Source organism: Chiloscyllium plagiosum, unplaced genomic scaffold (assembly GCF_037043375.1).
Source record: "Chiloscyllium plagiosum isolate Xiang-an unplaced genomic scaffold, Cpla_swu_hap1 HiC_scaffold_39, whole genome shotgun sequence".
Taxonomy (NCBI): Eukaryota; Metazoa; Chordata; class Chondrichthyes; order Orectolobiformes; family Hemiscylliidae; genus Chiloscyllium; species Chiloscyllium plagiosum.
The window spans coordinates 16,901,577-16,924,667 of NW_028270177.1; the positions used below are offsets into that span (position 1 = coordinate 16,901,577).

Below are 23,091 nucleotides of genomic sequence, written 5' to 3' on the forward strand. Positions count from 1 at the left end.
AGGTGGGGGTAAAGGTCCACCTTGCCAGGGTATGGCACAGAGCCTAGCACAGCAGACCACTCAGACCGCCGCCATCTTGGATCTCCATGAGTTCCAGTTTGATGGTGAAAGTGATTGAAGTGGGTTGGATGGAGGGGAAAATCACAAAGCCAGTGTCACCCTTGTGATAGCCACATATAGCTGCAGCACTTTAAACTCTTGAATTCATGCAGATAGTGCTGGCAATGAGGTCAGAAACGTAAAGAACAACAAGTGGTTCTGGTGTGTCACTTTCTAAAGAGATTGCCACGGTCAAATCACAAAGGCCAATTTCAGTTGGATCCTTTTGGGTCACCTAATTGCAGAAAACGTTACCTTGATTAATCAAATTTCTCAAGTATTTTAGCACGCTGCATTAAATATTGTAAAGTACAACTAATCACACTGTAGGGTAAGGAAAATCAAACTTGAAGCTCTTTAGTTTAATCAAACCTAGCATTGTTTTAATTTGTGCTGTTGCTATGAGCGTAGCCCTCGTTACCATTTATTCTGCTCTTGTGTTTTCACCATTTCCATACTATAATATCATTTGATTGCTGCACATCTGGTGCACATCTGCACCAAAGTTGCCATCATCAGTCTTTCCCATTGCAACTGGCTGATGGAAGCTTCTACTCCTTTTGTAGGAAAAAGAAGGACATTTATTTATTTTGTGCCTTTCATGACCACAGGACATGCCAAAGTATTCTGTAGTTACTGAGGATTTAGTAAGTCTAGTCACTTTGATATCACGCCATTCATGGAAAGCAAATTGGGGACAATAAGCTCTCACAAGCAATATAGTGATAATGACCAGCTAATGTCTCCTTTAGAATTGCCAGTCAGGCTCACTTTGTGCTGCACTGATATGTGCTGGAAACTCCATGTAATAACACACAGGGGCCCTGCAAGCAGAAAGAACATGCACACACACTGCGCCTGTATCAACTCCAATAGATGATGAACCATTGTCTGGCTCTCAGAGCAATACCTTGAGCCTATTTTAAAATCTAATACCTGGTTGTTACCTGTCAGACAGAATTAATGAGTATATTCTCATGGCAGCCCCTCTGTAGTTGGAGTCTACTTGCCATTTAGTCAGCATTCTCTTCTCATACAGTTGGCTAGCTCCTTGAATTTGTATTCTTGTGAAATGTCCTGATGAGAGCAAGACAAAAAGCTTCAATAAATTGTGTCATTTTCTCAGCAATACTGTGCAAACTCCATACAGACAGTCACCCAGGGCTGGAATTGAACCTTTGCCATGTGAGGCAGCAGTGCTAACCACTGAGCCACCGTGCTGCCCTACCTCTGCTCTTATTTTCTATCCTTGTAACTATATCTAACTCCTTCTTATAGACATTCAAAGTTTTGGCCTCGACTGCTTTCTGTAGCAGAGAATTCCAGAGGCTCACCACTCTGAGTGAAGAAATTTCTCCTCATCTCAGTCCTAAATGGCCCACCCCGCATCCTGAGACTGTGATGTCTGGTTTTGGACTCCCCGCTCTTTATGACTGTCTTTCCTGTGTTTGAAGAGAAAATGAGGTCTGCAGATGCTGGAGATCAGAGATGGAAATGTGTTGCTGGAGAAGCGCAGCAGGTCAGGCAGCATCTAGGGAACAGGAGAATCAACGTTTCGGGCATAAGCCCTTCATCAGGATTTCCTGATGTGTGTGTGTGGGTGTGATGGAGAATAAGCTTGTGAGAGGGTATGTGTGTGGGTGTGAGTGTGCGCGAGTGTGTGAGTGTGCCCGCATGCATCTGTATGTGTGTATCTGTGCGCCTGTGTAAGAGAGTGTCTGTGTGAGAGAGGGTCTGTTTGAGTGTGTGACTATGTAAGAGTGTAGGTGTGTGTGTGTTTATATTAGATTAGATTACTTACAGTGTGGAAACAGGCCCTTCGGCCCAACAAGTCCACACCGCCGAAGGGCCTGTTTCCACACTGTACCCCTACATACCCCTACATTTACCCCTTACCTAACACTACGGGCAATTTAGCATGGCCAATTCACCTGACCTGCACATCTTTGGACTGTGGGAGGAAACCGGAGCACCCGGAGGAAACCCACGCAGACACGGGGAGAACGTGCAAACTCCACACAGTCAGTCGCCTGAGGCGGGAATTGAACCCGGGTCTCTGGCGCTGTGAGGCAGCAGTGCTAACCTCTGTGCCACCGTGCCGCCCACCGTGTGTGTGTTTGTGTAGTGCAATGGGGTCATCTGTAGTGTGACATGAACTCAAAGTCCCAGTTGAGGCCATCCTCTGCTTGACCACTTTGTGTTATTCTTTGAAGAGAAAATGAGGTCTGCAGATGCTGGAGATCAGAGATGGAAATGTGTTGCTGGAGAAGCGCAGCAGGTCAGGCAGCATCTAGGGAACAGGAGAATCGACGTTTCGGGCATTAGCCCTTCTTCAGGAATGAGGAAAGTTTGTCCAGCAGGCTAAGATAAAAGATAGGGAGGAGGGACTTGGGGGAGGGGTGTCGGAAATGTGATAGGTGGAAAAAGGTCAAGGTGAGGGTGATAGGACAGATTGGGGTGGGGGCGGAGAGGTCGGGAAGAAGATTGCAGGTTAGGGAGGCGGTGCTGAATTTGATGGATTTGACTGAGACAGGCTGGGGGGAGGGGAAATGAGGAAACTGGTGAAATCCGAGTTCATCCCTTGTGGTTGGAGGGTTCCTAGCCGGAAGATGAGGCGTTCTTTCCAACCGTCGTTTCGCTGTGGTCTGACGATGGAGGAGTCCAAAGACCTGCATATCCTTGGTGGAGTGGGAGGGGGAATTGAAATGTTGAGCTACAGGGTGGTTGGGTTGGTTGGTCCGGGTGTCCCAGAGGTGTTCTCTGAAACGCTCCGCAAGTAGGCGGCCTGTCTCCCCAATATAGAGGAGGCCACATCGGGTACAGAGGATGCAATAGATGATATGTGTGGAGGTAAGGTGAATCTGTGGCGGATATGGAAGTTTCCTTTGGGGCCTTGGAGGGAGGTGAGAGGGGAGGTGTGGGCGCAAGTCTTGCACCTCCTGCGGTTGCAGGGGAAGGTGCCGGGAGTGGAGGTTGGGTTGGTGGGGGGTGTGGATCTGACGAGGGAGTCACGGAGGGAGTGGTCTTTACGGAATGCTGATAGGGGAGGGGAGGGAAATATATCCTTGGTGGTGGGGTCCTGTGTTTGCCCTGTCAAATCCTGTTTGAATTTAATACACTTCTATGGGATCCCCCTCAATTTTCAAAACTCCAGTGAATATAGTCCTAACTGATCCAGTCTCTCTCTATTCATCAGTCCTGCCACCCTAGGAATCAGTCTGGTCAACCTCTATAGCCCTCCTTCCATTCCTTAGGCAAGGAGACAAAACCTGCACACAAGTGGCACGGTGGCTCAGTGGTTAGCACTGCTGCTTCACAGCACCAGGGACCTGGATCGATTCCAACCTCAGATGATTGTCTGTGTGGAGTTTGCATATTCTCCCCATGTCTGCATGTTCTTCCTCCAAGTGCTCCGGTTTCCTCCCACAAACCAGAGATGTGCAGGTTAGGTGAATTGGCCACACTAAATTGCCCGTAGTGTTCAGGGATATGTAGGTTAGACGCATTCGTCAGGGGAAATGTAGAGTAACAGGGATAGGGGAATGGGTCTGGCTGGATTACTCTTCAGAGGATCGGTGCAGACTTGTTGGGCTAAATGGCCTGTTTCCACACTGGAGGGATTCTATGATAATAACTCTCCTGTTCTCCTTGGAAATAGTACTATGGAACCTTTCATGTCCACTTGAGATGTTAGACAGTTCTTTGGTTTAAGATCTCATCTGAAATACTGCACCTTCAACAGTACAGTACTACCTCAGTACTGTACAGGAGGGTTTGCCTAAAGTTTTGGTCCATGAGTAGGACTTGAAATCAGAACCTTCTCATTTAGAGGTAAGAGCCCTGCCAGCTGAGCTGTGCCTGTAACTATTGGAATTGAATTCAAAAGGGTTCATCTCCTCTTGTAATTTATAGGCTTAGAAATCAGAGATGGAGAGGTGGCTTGAGGTAGTTCTTGTCTCTTTGCAATTAATTTATCAATAATTGGAGTTGGGAGAAAAGAAAAATCAATTTATTGTCCTGGACAGTTTCTGTGGATTGGGGGGTGAAAATACTTGACAACTACCAGGTAACCCCTTATTGCCCCCTATTCGAAAATAACGTTTACTGCAGAAAATGAGGTCTTCAAATTGTTGAACGGCAATTATACATCATTTGTATACCAGAAAGTGTACAACACTATTGCAAACAACATTTTGCATCTATCCTGCTGTTATGTTTAATCCTGGAGACTTTGTGATATTGTTGGCTCAAGTTGTGTCCACTGTTTCTTTTTGTCGGTGTTATAAAACCGAACATCTTATTAACTTTTAAGAGACGATGTAGACTGAATATCACTTGAAGGGTTGTCACTGGAGCTGAATTACACACAATAGCAGGAATGTGTTACATCACATTGATGGGGAATTATAATACTGTAGGCATATGATGGATGGCAATTAACTTGAAAGCGTTGCTGTGTGTTGTGTGGAGCAATGTTCTGTCATCTGCTCAGTGACTTTCATGCTTAAATAATTTGCAGGGAAATGCTAAATGAATGAAAGTCTAAAATGTCAAATGTCATGAAAACTTTTTTTGATTTCATTACTTTATTTAATGTGCAAAAACACTGCTTTCCCTTTTAATATTCTGCTTTATTCCAAGGACTGATGGACTTTTAAACCATCAACCAGCAGTTTGAAAAAAAAAATTAATTAGAGGAAAGCAATTACTGCCTGGGAAACTGAACCACTGCAAACTGCAAATGACTAGTTTTCACGCACCTCTTCATTTAGCCCAATGCATGAATCCTCTGGAGGAATGTACTTGACATATTTTGCAGCTTCGGAAATACAGGAATATGGCTCGAGTTTGGACCAACCTGGGTAGAGGGGGATTTCTTACAAACCTATTGGCATTTTTTGACCAATTGATTTTATTAATTTATAGGAAAACTGATTAAAGGCTGTAATAGTGAAGGGGATAATCTCCACTTCTAACAATACTTGTGTTACTATCAGTATAAACATGACCTAAGTGAAGACATTTACTTGCACTTTCAGGAGGGAACGGGGAAAAAAAAGTCTCATTTTGTTAGTGCTGGCTGCTATAATCACTATAAAGACCAGATAAAAGGTCATCCTAAATTTATGAGCCAAATGAATGGTTGTCTTTTTTCTGCAATTGCAGTGAACTAGGAATAAGTCAAAGTAAGTGTCATAAGGTCTGCAGAATGTATTTCGAGGGGAAGTTTGCCTTCTTCCAAAAGGCAAGCACCTTGTCAGTTTTCTCTCCTTTTGCCTCCTTATGGCCTTGGCTGTCGGCTCGCCTCCTCCTTGAATTGTGAGCAGCAAGCCAACGTCCAACCTCCCTCCCCCCCAGCACATTATCCATGTGTACATCCAGCAGCTGCTGTACACCAAATCAAGGACATGAACCTTGGCAAACATTAGGGGAGCTGATGCCAGTTGTGGAGTCTCTGCGGTGACCTGGTTAAGATCAATCAATGTGGCACAGACCAATAATCTAAAGCAAGGACCTTGCTGGTCAAATAAAACTGGATAAGAGGAGTTTGCAGGTGACTCCTATAGCAGTAGCCAAGAATTTTAAAGACTTATCCCTCCATTAATCTAGATTTCTCTTATTATTTGTAGCCTATTTATCATGGAGATTATGTTAATTTTTTTGTAGTGATTTGGGTGATGAATATGCAATGAAATCTAGCATGTTGCATTTCAATTTAACCCATCTACACAGCATAACGCAAGCATTTTATTCATAAAACCTGCGTGATTATTATTTTGGTTGTGTCCACATGATTGATATCAATAATATTTACCCTGTAAGACTTAAAATCAGCAGGATATTCACATGAAGTGCAAAGGACAAATTCTCTGTGACAAATACGGAAATCTAACCTTCCCAAAGATGATGATTTGTTATTTTGTACAAAGTTATATGCCGGCAGGACATGTAGACATGTGGACAGTCTCTTTTGCAAGAGAAGCTGATATGTAGCATTAACGGGTTTGATGGTTGTTTAAATGTTAATGCTGGAGAATGGAAGGGAAATGATCCTTACTGTCTCCAGATTGTCGAGAATCGCTTGGGCTTCTGTGCTAGTGATTCTATCTCCTTTTACCTTCCAAGAAGTGGTTGTTCAATGGTGTGTTGGGATTTGGCCAAGCCGCTGTTGAAATTCGAGATAAAGGTGGCCGAAGACCATTGCTGTGTGTGATCAGAACTAAGCTCTACTGACGGTCTGTTAATTATCTTCATACACAGCTGAACTCCCAACTGTGATCCCTTGTAGTGTGCTACAAGGGAAATTACACGATCTGTCTTCAAACATGGAAGAAATATTGTTCTATAACTGTCACCATTTGTGTTTTAGCAACAATTTACAATATGTTAGAGTCTCCTTAATTGTGGATGTTATGGAAACATCTATACATGGATCAAATTTGGCAGTGTTCATTTGTAATAGTAAATATTGAGTTGGTCCAATATCAGCAAATATTATAGACTATACTTCAGGATGACAAAGTCTGAATTATGAGTCTAGAATGGTTTGACTGTGTATACAAACAAACCATCCCCTCCACATCTGCATAATTCTGCTCTACCCATCGTGTGCGAGGACACAGCAGCAGATTTGAAGCCAAGCTTTTTTCTGCTATGGCCAGTCAGCCTGTTTCAATGAATTTAAGACGTACAAATGACACTTTCTGTAGACCACGCTGGGTCAATGCCATTTGAGCATTGGATAAAAGACTACTTTCAATATAGGCAGTGATTTAAGATTTTGACTTATTGTTAAGTAATTTTTGGATGTGTCCCAAAGGTCCCTATGGCCCCTTAATACAAAATCCTGTTGAATGATGTAGCTTTGGAAAATTTTGAGGCATGTGTAATTCATTTAGTAAAGTGATTTCTGCATGCAAAAAGCCACAGAGAAAAAAAACATCTGTTGTTTTTGTGCCTCATGAATCACAGATATCCCAGATTTACAGAATTTGTAAGTGCAGAAGCTACTGTTGTTACAAATTTAACATGGAACTATTTGAGGAAAGCTTTTTCTTGGCTCTATTAAAAAACAAATAATGAAATAAATATTGCGTACTGTTGCTTACTTGCCAAGGGATCAAGAATGAAGGATCAAGAATTTTTACTTTTTGAGTGAAATCTATTAGGATCCTGCATTTCTCTCTCTGTCTCCCTTAGTTTAGATGGTGGTGTTTAGATGGTGGGGACAGGGCTTTCAATGCTACCATGGCATCTGATAAAATTATAATTTAATTTCATTCAGTAAATCTGGAATATAAAGCTCGTATCATTAACAGTGACCCTGAGACTGCTGTTGGTCTTTTTGTTCAAAAAGTACCCATCTGATTCACTCACGACCATCTCTACATGATCTGGCCTATATATGAATCCAAACCCACAGCAATGTGGGTGACTCTTAACTGCCCTCTGAAATGGCCTTGGCAAGCCACTCAGTTCCAGGGTAGTTTCAGGATGGGTAACCAGAGATGCCCACATCCCATGGAAGAATAAAGAAATAAAACAGAACTGAAAACCTGTGTGATAGAGTTAGAGAAATGAAAAATGAGCAAGGATTCTCTTTTCCCATTGTTTTTCCAGTGACTCCATGCTATGAATGCTTCATGAAGACAGGGTCACACTAAGCAGTAACACCTTTGAGTCGAAATCCAAGGAATACTCTGGGAATTAAGGATAGCGCTTTGTGTGTGGTCTCAGTAGGAGTAAGAAAAAGGCAGCAGTTGCAATGGTATATGGTCTTGGAAAATGTAACCGTGGAGGTAAACGGACAATAGCAACTTTCCATTAAAGTATTATCTCAATTCTTTCACGAAATGTTGATGTCACTGGCAAGGCCAGCACGAATGGCCTGGCCTGAATTGCTGTTGAACTGAGTGGCTTGCTAGGCCATTTCGGGGAGGAGGAGAAAGTGAGGACTGCAGATGCTGGAGATCAGAGTCGAAAAGTGTGGCGCTGGAAAAGCACAGCAGGTCAGGCAGCATCCGAGAAGCAGGGGAATCGATGTTTTGAGCCTGAGCCCTTCATTTCGGGGAGTAGTTAAGAGTAGGCTACATTACTGTGGGTTTGGATTCACATGGCTATAGGTAGCTAGACTGGGTTCAGATGACAAATTCCCTTTCTGAAAAGATATTGAAATGCCAGCTGGGTTTTTGCACCAATTAGTCATAGTTTCACTGCCATCATTAATGAAATGAACTTCCCGTTTTATATTTTACAATTCATTTTAAATTCCACCAGCTGTTATGGTGGGATTTGACATTTTACTCCCACAGCATTAACCTGAGCGTCCGCATTTCTAATCAGGTGACTTTACTACGACAGTACTGCCTGATTAGTAATCGTCATCATCACTGGTGAAAGTCAGAAAATGATTATCGCAAAGAAGGAGATGCAAGTGAGAATGACCAAATGTTTTGGCAAAGAAGTCAATTTCATACAGGTGCTTAAAGAAGGAGAGAAAGATATCTGGGGACAGATTTTAAGAACTTGAGACCTGAATGGCTAGAATGAGAGAGCAAAGGTACATAGTATACCAGAGGTAGAAGAGGACATTTGTGGGGACAAAATGGAGTGTTCTGACTGCAATGTTTGTGGGACTAATTATATTTATAAAAGAAGCAAAACAATGCTTGAAAGTTGAGTTTGCATTAAGAAGGAAGGATTTTAAAAAACAGAAAACATAAACAAAAAAATGTTGCTTTTATTTTTTAAAACAACCACAAAATTAATTTTCTTCTGAGGGAATGGATTTCTATATTTGTAAAAGTATTTGTTTTAGGAGCAAAGAGGTTTTCAGAAATAAACATTACTTGTTGTGCCATGAAAATCTCATTCCTAAACTTTCACTCTTGCCTCAGCCACCTCCCAATTCTAATATTGCAACAGTCTCTTATGGTAAGTAGTGAAACTGGACATTGTGAAACTGTACCTGCAGTACTGTGTGCAGTTTGGCCTCCTTATTTAAGGAGCATTACGCTTACATTGGAAGCAGGTCAGAGGAAAATCACTCAGCTGCTTCCATGAACAAAGGGTTTGTCTTAGGAGAAAAGGTTGGGTAGGTTTAAGAGTTTAGAAAAGTCCGAGGTGATCTTGCACAAAATCATGCTGAATATCCCTATCAATTCTGGTGCACAGTTAATGAGGGAAGGTTGCAAAGAAAGCAAGAAAACCTTTGTTCGGGCTCACAGGGTGAAATCCTCCATGAACTTCACCAAAAATACTTCGCCAATTTCTTATGATCCAGTCCAATATTCGTATCCAGTCTTCTTACATTGATAGAAACATAGAAAATAGGGAGCAGGAATAGGCCATTGGCCCTTTGAGTCTGCTCCACCATTCAAAAGATCATGGCTGATCAACCAACTTTCTCCTCCGAACCTTTGACCCCTTTGAAAGCATCAATGTTTTGGCCTTAACTGTCTTCTGTGGTATTCCAAAATGGACCCCAACTCCAAATCCTTGGACTGTGACCCCTGGTTCTTGACTGCCCAGTCAGTGGGAACACCCTTCCTACATTTACTCTGTCCAACGTGTTACAAATTTGTAAGTTTCTATGCAATCCCCCTCATTCTAAACTTCGGTGAATATAGTTCAAACCAATCCAGTCTCTCTTCATATGTCAATCCTGCTCTCCCAGGAATCACCCCAATATTCTAAAATATTTTTGTGCTCTGATTGCTAATCTTTTAAAAAGAAAAGCTAAATCTGGATAAAGGTGTTGAGGGCTGTAATTTTCCATCTTCACTTTCTGCAGCATATTAATCACTGGCCTAAATAGTAAGCACACAGTTTATCCCACCATGTGGGAGTTGCTGACATGGCTTGTTGGTGTTGCAGGGTGTGAGGCATGGACTGGTGTGGTACAATCAACCACATCCACAAATGAAGATGCTTATTTTTCCTTGCTACATTTCACTCGCCAGTGAGTTGAGTGCTTATGCCACAAAAGCTGTATTTTTTGCCTGAACTGTTTCTGATATTTCATGAACTCTGGTAAAGAACGGGAAGTGCTCGGTGTCGTTGGGGGATGGGATAGACCAGCTGTGCCTTGAGGATGGGAGTTGAATTTGAGGAGGGATTAGAGTAAAGCTTATTCTTGGAGCAGTCAGAATCAAAGGCTTGAATTCTTTTTATGGCTTTGGGAATCGGCTGTGTGTGTTTTGTTTAATATTGCACTAACCTGCTATGAGACGTTGTATGGACTTGATCTGCTGCTGTTCTATGTAAATAGGGAATATTACACAATTCCATCCACCTATTTATATTGTGGTTATGGAAATCACTGTAGGAGGAGAGCTTCTGGGAACACTGTAATGCATGTTTGGACTGGAATTGGTTCTGGCCTTTTTGGAGTTATTTTATGTTAGCAATATAAAATTATACGAATCTTCCCTCACACTTTTCAATCTACCTACATTTTCAACAGAATGGAATCATGTGGGTTCCCTAGTTTAAAGTCTGAATGAACGAGAGCATCAGTATCCAATATGTGGGACACATATGTAAGAGATTGACTTGGCAAACACTTTGGGAATTGCATGTTCTTTCAGTATAGTTTTAAAATAACATACCAACAATGCTAATATTACAAAATTATTTGCATATAGTGCATTAAATATCTTCATTTGCAATCTAATGCTTCCAATCTTACATCCAATACTTCATAGTTGTCCTCTTAAATTACTTTTTGCAAGAATTTATGTCTGCAAGATTCATTCTGTCATTCATTATTATTATTGCTGAAGGATTTATTTATTCAGATTTACTAAAATCTGACATTCTGCATTAAAGTTTCACACCCTCCATATTCTTACTGTATAACTAATTGCATTTGAAAGATTTACAGTTTATTTGTAAAATTTGGCAAATGTTTTTAATTTATTGAAAGCAAATGAGACTTTTGGTCTGGTCACCTCATTTAAAGAAGTTGCTCTATGTAATGAAGACAAATGTAATAAGTTGCATTTTATTATTTCTCTCCTTCTAATGCAAAGATGACATTAGTTTCTATAGTGTAAAAAAAATTTACCTTCCACAACTTGCTTCACATTTCCACTGCTAGCTTCAAGCTTTGTTTCCTTGGCTTGGAATCCAAACTCAAGCCTAACTAATCAAGCACAGTGAGCAACAATAGTAATTAGAATCACATAATCAAATACAGAACATTTGAGCACAACATAATCAAGTGAAGTGACAGGTTCTTGGATTTGCAGCTTTTGTTAAAATAGAAATTGAATTGATATCGAATACCCAAATACATACAGTAAACCGAGAGAATTTACTATGGAAAATTGATTCACAATGTTGATCTTTCAAAAGCCTAATGGATATAAATTAGATTTTTTTTCCAGTTTATGATATATACAAAGTTAGCAGTCTATAACATTGAGATGGTTAGAATTTGGATTTGCGCCATCACTCCCAACTGCACTGTGGCTCTGTTTTTCCATTTAGTAGATGATCTTGCCACATGTCCTGTCAGTAGTTTCAAGGCTTAAAATGTTCTCTTCTGGGTCTCTCATACCATATTGAAATAATTTTTTGAGAAAGGATAAGGTCAGTTAGCTTACAATAATATACCTACTTGATTATAGTTTATATGTTTGGAAAGAAAAGATTAGATTTACATTATCATAACTTTGAAACTGTTCAGTCATATGTCAGCATTTTGTATCTGCTTTCTGGCTCAGTGTTTTCTCCGCTGTGTTTAGCTACAGACCTGGTACAGCAGGCAGCCAACGGCTGCCTCTCGCCAATGCTTCCCCTCAAGCAGCCACTAGAAGTCCCCATGTGAGGAGCCTGGAGCAATTCATCATTTCCTTTCTGTTTTCTGACCTGTGGCCTCTGTTTGTTCACACTCCTCCCGGACATGGCATGGCCCACACCAGGGAGCCTGTAGTTAGTTGTCAATCTGCTATTTTATGGCCCTATGTGTTCATCAACCTTGTGCTTATCCACTATGCAGCCCATCAGCAACTTCCAGCCAGAGTTTTATCGATTGAATTTCCTTCCTCCTCCACTGTAAAGCAGATGCTGGGATCAATTATTGTTGTTTGGAGACCAAGGACATTGACAATAATATCCCTAAAGCAACTTTGACTAGTATTGCAAACTCAATAGAGAGTGGGCTGGAAGATAGGGTCCACTTTGGCTCATTAGTGCACTAGGAGAAAGTGAGGACTGCAGATGCTGGAGACCAGAGTCAAAAAGTACGGTGCTGGAAAAGCACAGCTGATCAGGCAGCATCCGAGGAGCAGGAGGGGCGACGTTTCAAGCATAAGTTCTTGATCAGGAATGTGAAGAGCTCATGCTCAAAATGTTGACTCTGCTGCTTCTTGGATGCTGCCTGACTGACTGTGCTTTTCCAGCACCACACTTTTTGACTTTATTAGTGTACTATTCAGTATGCTCATCTTTGAGGTACTAAGGATCTTTGTTTTTCTTGAATTATATGTGACGATTGTGTAGTATTTGCTTTAAAAAATGTAATTCCTTGAAGAATCTGACAGAAGTCATACAAATGATGGAATATACACTGTAATATGAGAAATGGTTATCCATGTTTGTGTTCATTTAAAAGAAAAAAAAAGACCCTATTGTTTTCAGCATTTTGATTTTCCCTTTGAAATTCTGGCACTTTTCCTCATTGAGTTCCCATTTCGCATTGAGAAAGAAACATCTCAACTTTTTAGAGCGTGCGGAATAGATATTGTACCACATCCGTGCATCTCTCAGCCTCCTTCCCGCTCCACATTCCTGATGAAGGGCTTATGCCTGAAACATCAACTCTCCTGCTCCTCGGATGCTGCCTGACCTGCTATGCTCCTCCAGCACCACACTTTTTGACAAGGAATATTTGCACAGAATGTTCATTGTCTACTTGACTGTTATCTGTGGAGATATGGAAGAAAAATCAATGGCATGAGTGTAATGTTTCTGAAGGAAAACCAATAAAACTTGGAAATGATTGTACTGGTTCAAACTGGAGTTCCACATTCAGGTTCACAAGTTGGGTCCAGACCTGTTCCATCATTTGCAAGGTTTACTGTGTTCTCTTCCTCTCCTTCTCCGAAGATCTTGCCCTTTACAATCTGCTATCCTTCTGCCTGACCTGACAGCCATGTCGCTGGTTACATGGGTGAGGGAAGACTCTTTATAAGATCTGTAATTTGTAACTAAGTCCTATTATCGTTGTACATAAAAGCCACCTCGGAGACCACATTGCATTCAAGCATGTTACTTGAAAAAAATTGGAAATAATATTCTCTTTTTAAGATGTATGCTGACATTAAACATGGCCAACTATGTTTCTTCTCAGCAAAACTGTATTCCTAGTTCTTGCCCTAATTGAAGTCAGAATAAGATTCTAACTATCTTCAAACATTGGGTTTGTGCTTGTGTTTCATTTGCCTTTTTGCATTAATATTCTTGCCTTGAAGGTTTATCTGCCAGGCTTTGAATCTATATTTTACTGCTTTGTGCAATGGTACTTGCAATGAATGCCTTGTGTTTTGTCCAGTTTAGATTCCCTACAGTGTGGAAACTGGCCCTTTTGCCCAACAAGTCCATACCGACCCTCCAAAGAGTAACCCACCCAGACCCATTACCCTACATTCAGCCCTGACTAATGAACCTAACACCTATGGGGCAATTTAGCATGGCCAATTCACCTAACCCACATATCTTTAGATTGTGGGAGGAAACCGGAGCACCTGGGGGAAACCCACGCAGACACAGGGAGAATGTGCAAACTCCATGCAGTCACCCACAGCTGGAATCGAACTCAGGCGCTGTGAGGCAGCAGTGCTAACCACTGTGCCATTGTGTCGCCCCTTCATCTTTCTGAATTGCTGGTGCTAATTCCTCTACATACCATCATAAAACATGCTATGAGTGTAGTTGAACAGTGCGTATTGGTCGTTGCTGTGATTCCTTACCAGAGGTTGTGTGGGCATTCTGATATATTGAAGAAAATTAAATCCAAATGTTCGAGGAGACAACGGTATCACCGCTGGAGTTTTAATCCAAAGACCCAGGGAGTGTTCCAGGGGACCCAGGTTTGAATCCTGACACAGCAGTTGGTGGCATTTGAGTTCAGTTTAAAAGAAAAACTGCAATCAAGATCCTAAAATAACTATGAATCCATTGCCAGTTGTTGGAAAAGCCCATCAGGTTCACTAATGTCATTTAAACAAGGAAATTGCCGTCCTTACCTGGTCTGGCCTTCATGTGACTCTGGACCGACTGCAACTAGGTTGATTCTTACCTGCCCTCTGGGCAATAAATACTAGTCGAGTGACTCCCTCATCCTGCGAATGAATAAAAGAAACCTGTTTCTAGCAGCTCCAATTATTTTGCAGAAATTTGTTACTTTTTGTCATATATTTGATAAAGCCAGGTGTCCTTATTTTGGTGCTTTTGGGTGGAACGCTGAAAAGTTTGCACTTTGACCAGTAACATTGTATAGATCCATTGTTACATATAGAATACATATCATTCAGCAGGACCAAATGTCAGAATTTCTGCAGTTGTGCGTAACCTTTGGTCTGAACAGTGCTAAATGTCAGATTTTGCACAGTTAGCCCTTAATATAATGGAACTGTATCTGATATCTTGCTTATTGTGATCGGTACAACATTAAAAAAAACTTAAATAACTTTCTTCAGGTTATCAAAGGTTCATCCCTCTTTGTATTAACCTATTAGTTTCCATTTACAATCAAGATCATGAGTATATGTTTTTTCAAGGTGGAATTTTGGTAAAGAACAATAATAATTATTTTAAATGGTGCAGCAGGTTCAAGTGGCCATGTAGTATTTCATTTGTTCTTAACTTAAATAGTTCAACTATTTGCTTACTTCTTTGTCAAGTCTCTCCTTATCTATTCTGCCACCAGTGATGCACCATGACTGTTTGGCATCACATCTCTTCTTAAGCAAAGGTCACTAGATGATGATAATGCAAGTTAGAAATTAATCTCCTTTTTCCTTCCTCAATCTATTCTGAATCTAGGGACATTGAGGCTCATTTGAGTAATGGAACATTGAACTCAGTACAGGCAAATGATTGGAGCTGGGATTCTTGCTAATCAGTACAGTTGGGTATCAAATTGTGTCCTTTTAATCTAAAAACAAGAGATATTGTGGAGTATATCACGGCTTCAAAATCACTGGACATCATCGATTCTTCACTATGCCCTGCCACCTAATTTCCCCCTCCAAGAGCAATTCTCATTTCCTGATTTGGTATTGATGTTACATTATTGTGGAATTGTATTTTTTTTAAACAGTCTTTTATGAAAACTCTTTCATGCTATAGATATTTTTTGTTGAATGCTAATAAATTAGTTTATAATTTTAAAAATAACTGCTTTGTTCACAAGTTCTACTTTCTAAAATAATCAGGCATCAAATGAGTACAATTCTGATGTGGAATGAAGCCTTGTTTAAGAAAAAGAAAATCAAAAATTCACTGATGTTTGAGACTGTTCTTTAATCTGCAATGATGCAATTCTGGAAATACGACTCGTGGGATATTTACAGACGGAATAACATTAACGCGCGGAAAACAGAATTAAATATTCCATTTGATCTTTTTATTTTGACTTTACATGCGGAGTTAAAAACAAAATGTATGTCGTTATGTACACTTCCACAGTACAAGTTTACAAGGGTTTTCTATACATGTTACTTCAAAGGACATTATACAACAACAACATTTTTTTTCTTTTCTGGGTTAGCTTGCCAATGCACCATAAAGTGAAATGACCTGGGTTTACCTTAACACAAATGGAGAAAGTATTGGTGAATTGAAATGTATAGGCAATACAGGAAGTTCAAAGTGGCAATGTAAAACTGAGCATGGGCTCAAATTGCAAAATACAGTGCAGTACTGTTTAACCAATTTGGATTTATTTTACATTTAGGTAGAATTGTTGCAAAATTACTTTTTTCACAACTTTGCCAGTATAGAAACATACACTTTGTTCATTGACCATTAAGGATTCTGCAGCATCATGTAGATTTCATTACTGTGAGTGAACTGATCCACTTTAACCTTGACACCTCTCCCTTTCATTTGACACCACTGGTATTTCAGTCATACGGGTTGACCCTTCTGGTTAATGTCAGTAAGCATGGGCTACCAGTTCGTATTGGTGCTTTCACATACCTTTTAAGCTGATGAGTCATATTTAAGGTAATCTGGCTCAACTAATGCTAGTTTTTGAAAAAAAATTCCTTTGTTCTTTTCAAAAACTGAACAGTGGAATGTTTATCGACATTGGGGTGAAACAAAATGTTGACCACTTGTCGTTTCTCCCACCTCTAATTAAATGACCACTAGCTAGTGGTTGCCTTTACATTTTAGGCTGTAACATGATGGATTTGATTTTTATATGAATAATCATTTCAAAATAAAATACAACCGGCACACTGAAAAGCAGCTTTTCTGTTCGAGAACACTTGACAAGATTTCAATATCAATGATAATGCTTATTGAATAAGGCACAAAATGCACAGAATCCAGGTGAACACAGATACGCTATTTACAGAACAGTGTCATTACCTGCATGACTCTTCATGACGCCCTATTAATCACATTTAAACACTCCTTAACAAAGTGATTGCACTGTCTTGTACACTGCCCATCTCTGTGGCACGGCAGCCTCTTGTCTACAGATTGCAAGATAAACTGACTGTATGGATTTACAATTATTGGTGTAAGTGTTGAATGTAATGGGTGTTACATTTGGTTAAGCAATGGACACACCTAAAAGAAAATGGCCGTAGACAGGTGGCTGCGTTCAACACAGTGATATGGTCCAAGTAAATCTGTAGTAGGACAGGAAGGTTCAGGTCAACTTTCGAGTTCAGTCGTGCTCAGTATATCAGGCAACACAGCGTAACAGCTATAACAAGAACCATTAAGTGCATCCTAGTCTGTATAGCTTACACAGCATTTATCTGTGACGTTCTGAGGGAATATCACAAAGTATTTGTCCTTGCTACAATTGGGCTACCGTGGCATTTTGTCAAACCAAAGCACAATTGACGAAATCAGGAAATGTATGAAAAGTCATGAAACATCTGTGCAAGCAACAAGACAAATATGGGTTCTGTCATTGAAAGTGTTCACATTTAATGGGAAGACGATGCTCAACAGCAGTGAGAATGGAACCATTGTTCAAGTATTTCCTTGTATGTTGATGCTTTTAACAAATTTCACAGGATAAATTCCATGTTGCACTTCTCCAAGGCTCCAAACCTTTAACAGTAATACATTCTGTACTACACAGCATCTTGTTCATGCAGCAGGAGAGCACTCCTGCCTTCAGTCTTTCATTAAAGATGCCATTTGAGGAAATGTAGCTACTTTGGCCACTTATTTGAGAATCTATCACAGCACTGTCACTGGTAGCTTTAAGCAATATTGATCTTCAAGTCCTCCCACATTACCTTAGCTAAGAAATGGACACTGCTTTTTAGCTGACTGTCCTTTTAGTAACTGTACTTGTGTAGTGGTTTGACTGGAGTTGTGGGTTGACCAAATGATGGTTTTGGTGGCACATCTGGTTTAATGGATGGTGTTCTCTTTATTCCTGATCGGGGCAGCGTACCGTTGCTTGTATAACTGCTCTGACGGGACAAAGAGCCAGGTTGTGGTTGTATAACGAGAGGAGTACCATGTACAGAATCCATCCTCATGGGGGGTGCAGGGGGGAAGTAGCCTCCCCTGTTAAAACTCTGATGTCGTGACAAGACAGCTCCGTTTAACGAACTGATAACATTCTTGGGGAGAACAGATATTGAGTGCCTCTGTGAAGAATTTCTTGGGTAGCCCCTCTCTCTCTCTAAACTTGACAGCTGGATATTTGAAGCTGTTGGAACATCCACCCTCTTAGTTGGGCTGTGTCTCGGTAGAGTAGATGAAGGAGAATATAGTGAGGCCTCTCTGTTTGGGACTTTTGGCGGTATTTCAACTATTTTGGTCATTGGGTCTAACATTAGATTTTGTCGAGTCATAGGGACATCTCCTAAAATAGCTTTAGGGTTGGTGTTTCCACTTTCATTGAGATGTTTCAGGAGGTCATTTAGCGTGTTTCTCGCCTCAATAGCTCGTCGCTGTTCTTTTTTACTTGAATGACCAGTAATCGACATTTCTATGTTCTGCATTTTTCTTTCAGCTTTGTGTGCATTGGAATTGGAGAAAGACATGTTGTAGGCATGGGTAGCATTGGGAAGTACTACTGCACTGGGTATTTGACCACTATGGTTTATAGGTGAGTGAGGAGGAGGACTGGATGGAATAATCTGAGGGCTTTTTAGAGGAGATTCTTTCCTTGCTGCATTGATATTGTTTTGGGCTTTCTCCCACTGGTTCTTGATCGGTTGAATACTTTTCTGTTGAAGTACTGGCGTAGACTCGGGAGTAGGCAATGCTGCTAGTTCTGGTGGTTGCCCATGGCTGTCTACGATCATGGACTTTGCATCACTGCTGGGTGCCAGCTCCTTGCCATTGGTAAGCAGGTTGGTATAAAGCTTCGGTGTGTCAATGTTTTGTGGATACTCCTTGACTGGACTGTCAAACAGTCCATTGAACTTGGTGAAGCTTCCACTCGAGTCGGTGCAGGACTGTGCAGATTCTGCATCCTTGTTCATCTTTCTGGCTTTGCGGAGATAAGTATCGCGGTGACAGTACACAGCTATCCCAGAAATGAAGGCTCCCAGAACAAAAGCGGCGAGAACGCAGGTGATCAGAACGTTCATGTGAACCATTTGGTTTGACTCTCCAGACTGCACCTCCCATCGTACACCTGGAATAGATGCAAGATTGTAAAAGCATTAATCAGTGTTTTGTATATTGGCGAAAGCTTCTTTGCAAGGACTATATTAGAAACTGACAGTAGTTTAAAAAACTAGGCTAGGTACTTCAAGTCATAAACCCGTAACTGATTGTTATTTTATCAGAAATCAGATTTAGTATCCTTTGTTTTTGATCACTTGTGAACATGATTTCAGACCTTTGAGATAGTGATGTTTCAGGGCCAGCAGACACCTTGTGTAAACTCTATAAATGATTTCATGAACATGGACATAGCTGTAATTTGCACATGAATGAGCGAAGAATGTTCCTTCATTCAAACTTCATTTAAAATAATAATTTTTACCCACTGGCTGAATCAAAAATTCATTAGTCATTTTTCTCTGCTGTTAGATGATGTTTTTTAACATCCAAACAAATGATCCTTTTCCAATTGATAGCAAGCACTGTGCAGTGAAAATGAATATTATTTTAAATATTTGGAACTTCACGTTCACTTGAGTCTGATTTATATCCAAACCATTCTAGTAAGTTCATTTTAGTTTAATTTTAATATATTGTCATACTGTCCAAAGACTGCATCTAGAAATTCTGTTGGCAATAATAGTTCACAGACTTCAATTTGAAGGGAATGATCCTCAATTTAATTCCTGCAATTGGATGGTCTAGGGCTTGGAGCAGAGGGAAATTGGATAAGGAGGCTTCTCACTAAATTCTCACATCACTGCTTTCCTTCTCTATCAGCTTCTCCCCCGCTTTCAATGACAACTTCTAATGACAAATGCTAACTTTCGGCTTGACTTTGTATAGTGGCACATGTTGCTTTGTTCTGGTGTCACAGCGGTGTCAGGAGGAGAATGGGCTCATGGAAGCCTGGTAAGCAAATTAGACTGGTTCTTTTAATCGCTTCTGCGACCTCATCCTCTTCCCCCACCATCAAAGCTAAGGATGGGGGTTACTGTGGCGACTCTGCACTGCTATAGGCAACAATAACTGGGCTGGACCATTGGCAGAAGATACACCCCAACTCACATCTGGTGGGGGCGATATAAATCTTGAGGTGAAACTCTTCCTCCAATAATGTAAAATAAATGGTATGTTATTTTCTCAATGAATGTGACCAGAGAATCTTAGGGAACTACAAAAAGAAGCCATTCAGTCCATCGTGTCCTGGCCTGCTAAATAAACTAGCCCTGCCCCTTCTTATCCCTCAGGATGAAAGATATTTTTCATCTTTCCTCTAATTCTTCCATCAACTTAATAGAGACATATAAGATAATCAGAAGGTTAGTTGGGTGGACAGGGAGAGCCTTTTTCCAAGTATGGTGACAGCGAGCATGAGGGGGCATAGTTTTAAATGGAGGGGTGATAGATATAGGACAGATGTCAGAGGTAGTTTCTTTACTCAAGAGAGTAGTCAGGGTATGGAATGCTTTGCCTGCAACGGTAGTAGATTCGCCAACTTAAAGTACATTTAAGTCGTCGTTCGACAAGCATATGGACGTACACGGTGGCACAGTAGTTAGCACTGCTGCCTCACAGCGCCAGAGACCCGGGTTCAATTCCCGCCTCAGGCGACTGACTGTGTGGAGTTTGCACGTTCTCCCCGTGTCTGCGTGGGTTTCCTCCGGTTTCCTCCCACAATCCAAAGATGTGCAGGTCAGGTGAATTGGCCATGCTAAATTGCCTGTAGTGTTAGGTAAGGGGTAAATGTAGGGGTATGGGTGGGTTACGCTTCGGCGGGTCGGTGTTGACTTGTTGGGCCGAAGGGCCTGTTTCCACACTGTAATGTAATGTAATCTAATCTAATGTAATCTAATCTAGTGTAGGTTAGATGGGCTTCAGATTGGTATGACAAGTCAGCGCAACATCAAGGGCTGAAGGGCCTGTACTGCGCTGTAATGTTCTATGTTCTATCTCCTTCAGTCTATATCCTAGTAATTTATTGTATATACCAATATTTTATGTTTGTTTAATGGCTCATATGTAGTAAAAGCACTTTGTAGTTATTTTAGAAGCTTGTTAGAAACTTTTACTTTGTACCGCTAGGTGACTATTACAGATTTCTTAATTGCACACTGCTGGTGCTTACTGTTGGACATTACAATGTTCACTGATTGGCTCTTTACACAAAAATATACAGGAAAAGGCTAATTGGAATTAGTTGTGGGGAAGCTGGCTTTGCTTGGCCATTTATTCTAGACCCAGTTCAATATTAGTCTCAACTGTATATTGCAGGAGCCTGGAAGCTTTACATTTTGAAATTACTGAACAATGCCACCAAGTGAAAACAGTATTTCTCAGTCATTGTATAGAACATTGTATTGGAATTGGGATTGATGCAATGATAAAACTTAAATCTTATTTTCTAGTTCAGTCATTAACAAAAAGTCTTGTGTTATGTCCAAGCTTGGATTGACATGCGTGTGAGCTTTTTTATATAAAGTGTTATCTACAAATAAGCGGAACATTCCCAGTTTACATCAAAATTACAATGTATGATCTAAAGGAACAGTGGCACAGTAGTTAGCACTGCTGCCTCACAGCGCCAGAGACCCGGGTTCAATTCCCGCCTCAGGCAACTGTCTGTGTGGAGTTTGCATATTCTCCTTGTATCTGTGTGGGTTTCCTCCGGGTGCTCTGGTTTCCTCCCACAGTCCAAAAATGTGCAGGTTAGGTGAATTGGCCATGCTAAATTGCCTGTAGTGTTAGGTGAAGGGGTAAATGTAGGGGAATGAGTCTGGGTGGGTTGCTCTTTGGAGGGTTGGTGTGGACTTGTTGGGCCAAAGGGTCTGTTTCCACACTGTAAGTAATCTAATCTAAAGGAACGTGGCAATCCCTTGAACTGCTTCTCTCTTAGTCCTGGACACCATCTCCATCTATTTGATTCACTCCTTTTCGCTCTCTCAACCCCAACTCCTGCATAAAACCCATCATTTCCCAGCTGCTTTCAGTTTTAAAGCGGGGGCACTGGACTCAAAACATTTATTCTGTTTCTCTCTCCACAGATGCTGCCTGACCTGCTGCATTTCTCCAGCAATTTCTGTTTACATTTCATTCCTTTAGCATCTGCAGTGTTTTTTGTTTTATTTTAGGATTGACATTTCTTGAAAGAGATCCAGAGTTGTCTAAGTATTCACATTTATTTATAGTTTTCAGTTGAAGATAAAGATGGTTTTGTTGTGATGATGTTTATTTTAACACTGAATATCCTCAGCATCTGCTTTTCTTGTTCTAAAAGTAGACAGTACTCTGGGTATCCTGGGGTAACTAATCTTGCTGTTGTAAGGTACTGAATTCAAATCAGGGTGGCATGGTGGCTCCGTGATTAGCACTGCTGCTTCACAGCGCCAGAGACCCAGGTTTGATCCCAGCCTTGGGCGACTGTGTGTGGAGTTTGCACATTCTCTCCGTGTCTGCGCAGGTTTCCTCTGGGTGTTTGGTTTCCTCCCATAGTCCAAAGATATGCAGGTCAGGTGAACTGGCCATTCTAAGTTGCCCGCAGTGTTAGGTGGGTCACTTTTTGGAGGGTCGGTGTGGACTTGTTGGGAAGGGCCTGTTTTCACACTGCAGGGAATCTAATCTGAAAGCTTCAGTTTATAGATTACGCAAAGAACACTTTTTAAAAAAAAATCATTCACAGGATGTGGGCATTGCTGGTTGGGCCAACATCTATTGTCCATTGATGTTAAGGTATAGTCTGGAAGTTAATACTACTGAGCAGTTTAAAAATTATCACAAAGTGAAGGATTGGAATACAATAGATTTACAAACTGCTGAACAATTCACATGTGGAATTTGAAGTTCAAGCACATTTCTTTTTGACTTTGTCTGTTTTCTATCTTTTATGGAGAGAGTCTCACTCAATGGTTGTGCAATATTACCATCATGTTGAGCACAGCTAGGCAGCTGATATTTCTTAATATGCTTGGAAAAAAGGTAAAGATGAAATCTCCTAGAAGAACTAAATGAAAATTGGGTTTCTTTTTAATGGAATAGAAGGGATGTTTGTCTATCAGTTTCTTCACCCTCCCTGGAGATAACACATTTAATCTCCACTTTGAGGGGCCCTTAGATGAGTGAATCCACTAACCAATACATCCAAATGTCTCACTATATATCCATCTCTAA

General features: G+C 40.9%; 1 protein-coding gene across 9 annotated transcripts in view; it reads right to left on the reverse strand.

The window, feature by feature from the left end:
* Nucleotides 1–15,610: 15,610 nt before the first annotated feature.
* The window catches only part of sema6d (semaphorin 6D), a 295,781-nt gene continuing 288,300 nt past the window's right edge, over nucleotides 15,611–23,091 (reverse strand). For all 9 annotated transcript variants that reach the window (XM_087981233.1, XM_043677352.2, XM_043677350.2 and 6 more), the window contains one exon: nucleotides 15,611–18,952. In XM_087981233.1, coding sequence (XP_087837359.1) covers nucleotides 17,637–18,952 — 1,316 coding nt within the window. In that variant the 3' untranslated portion in view covers nucleotides 15,611–17,636. The remainder of the gene's footprint in view (nucleotides 18,953–23,091) is intronic.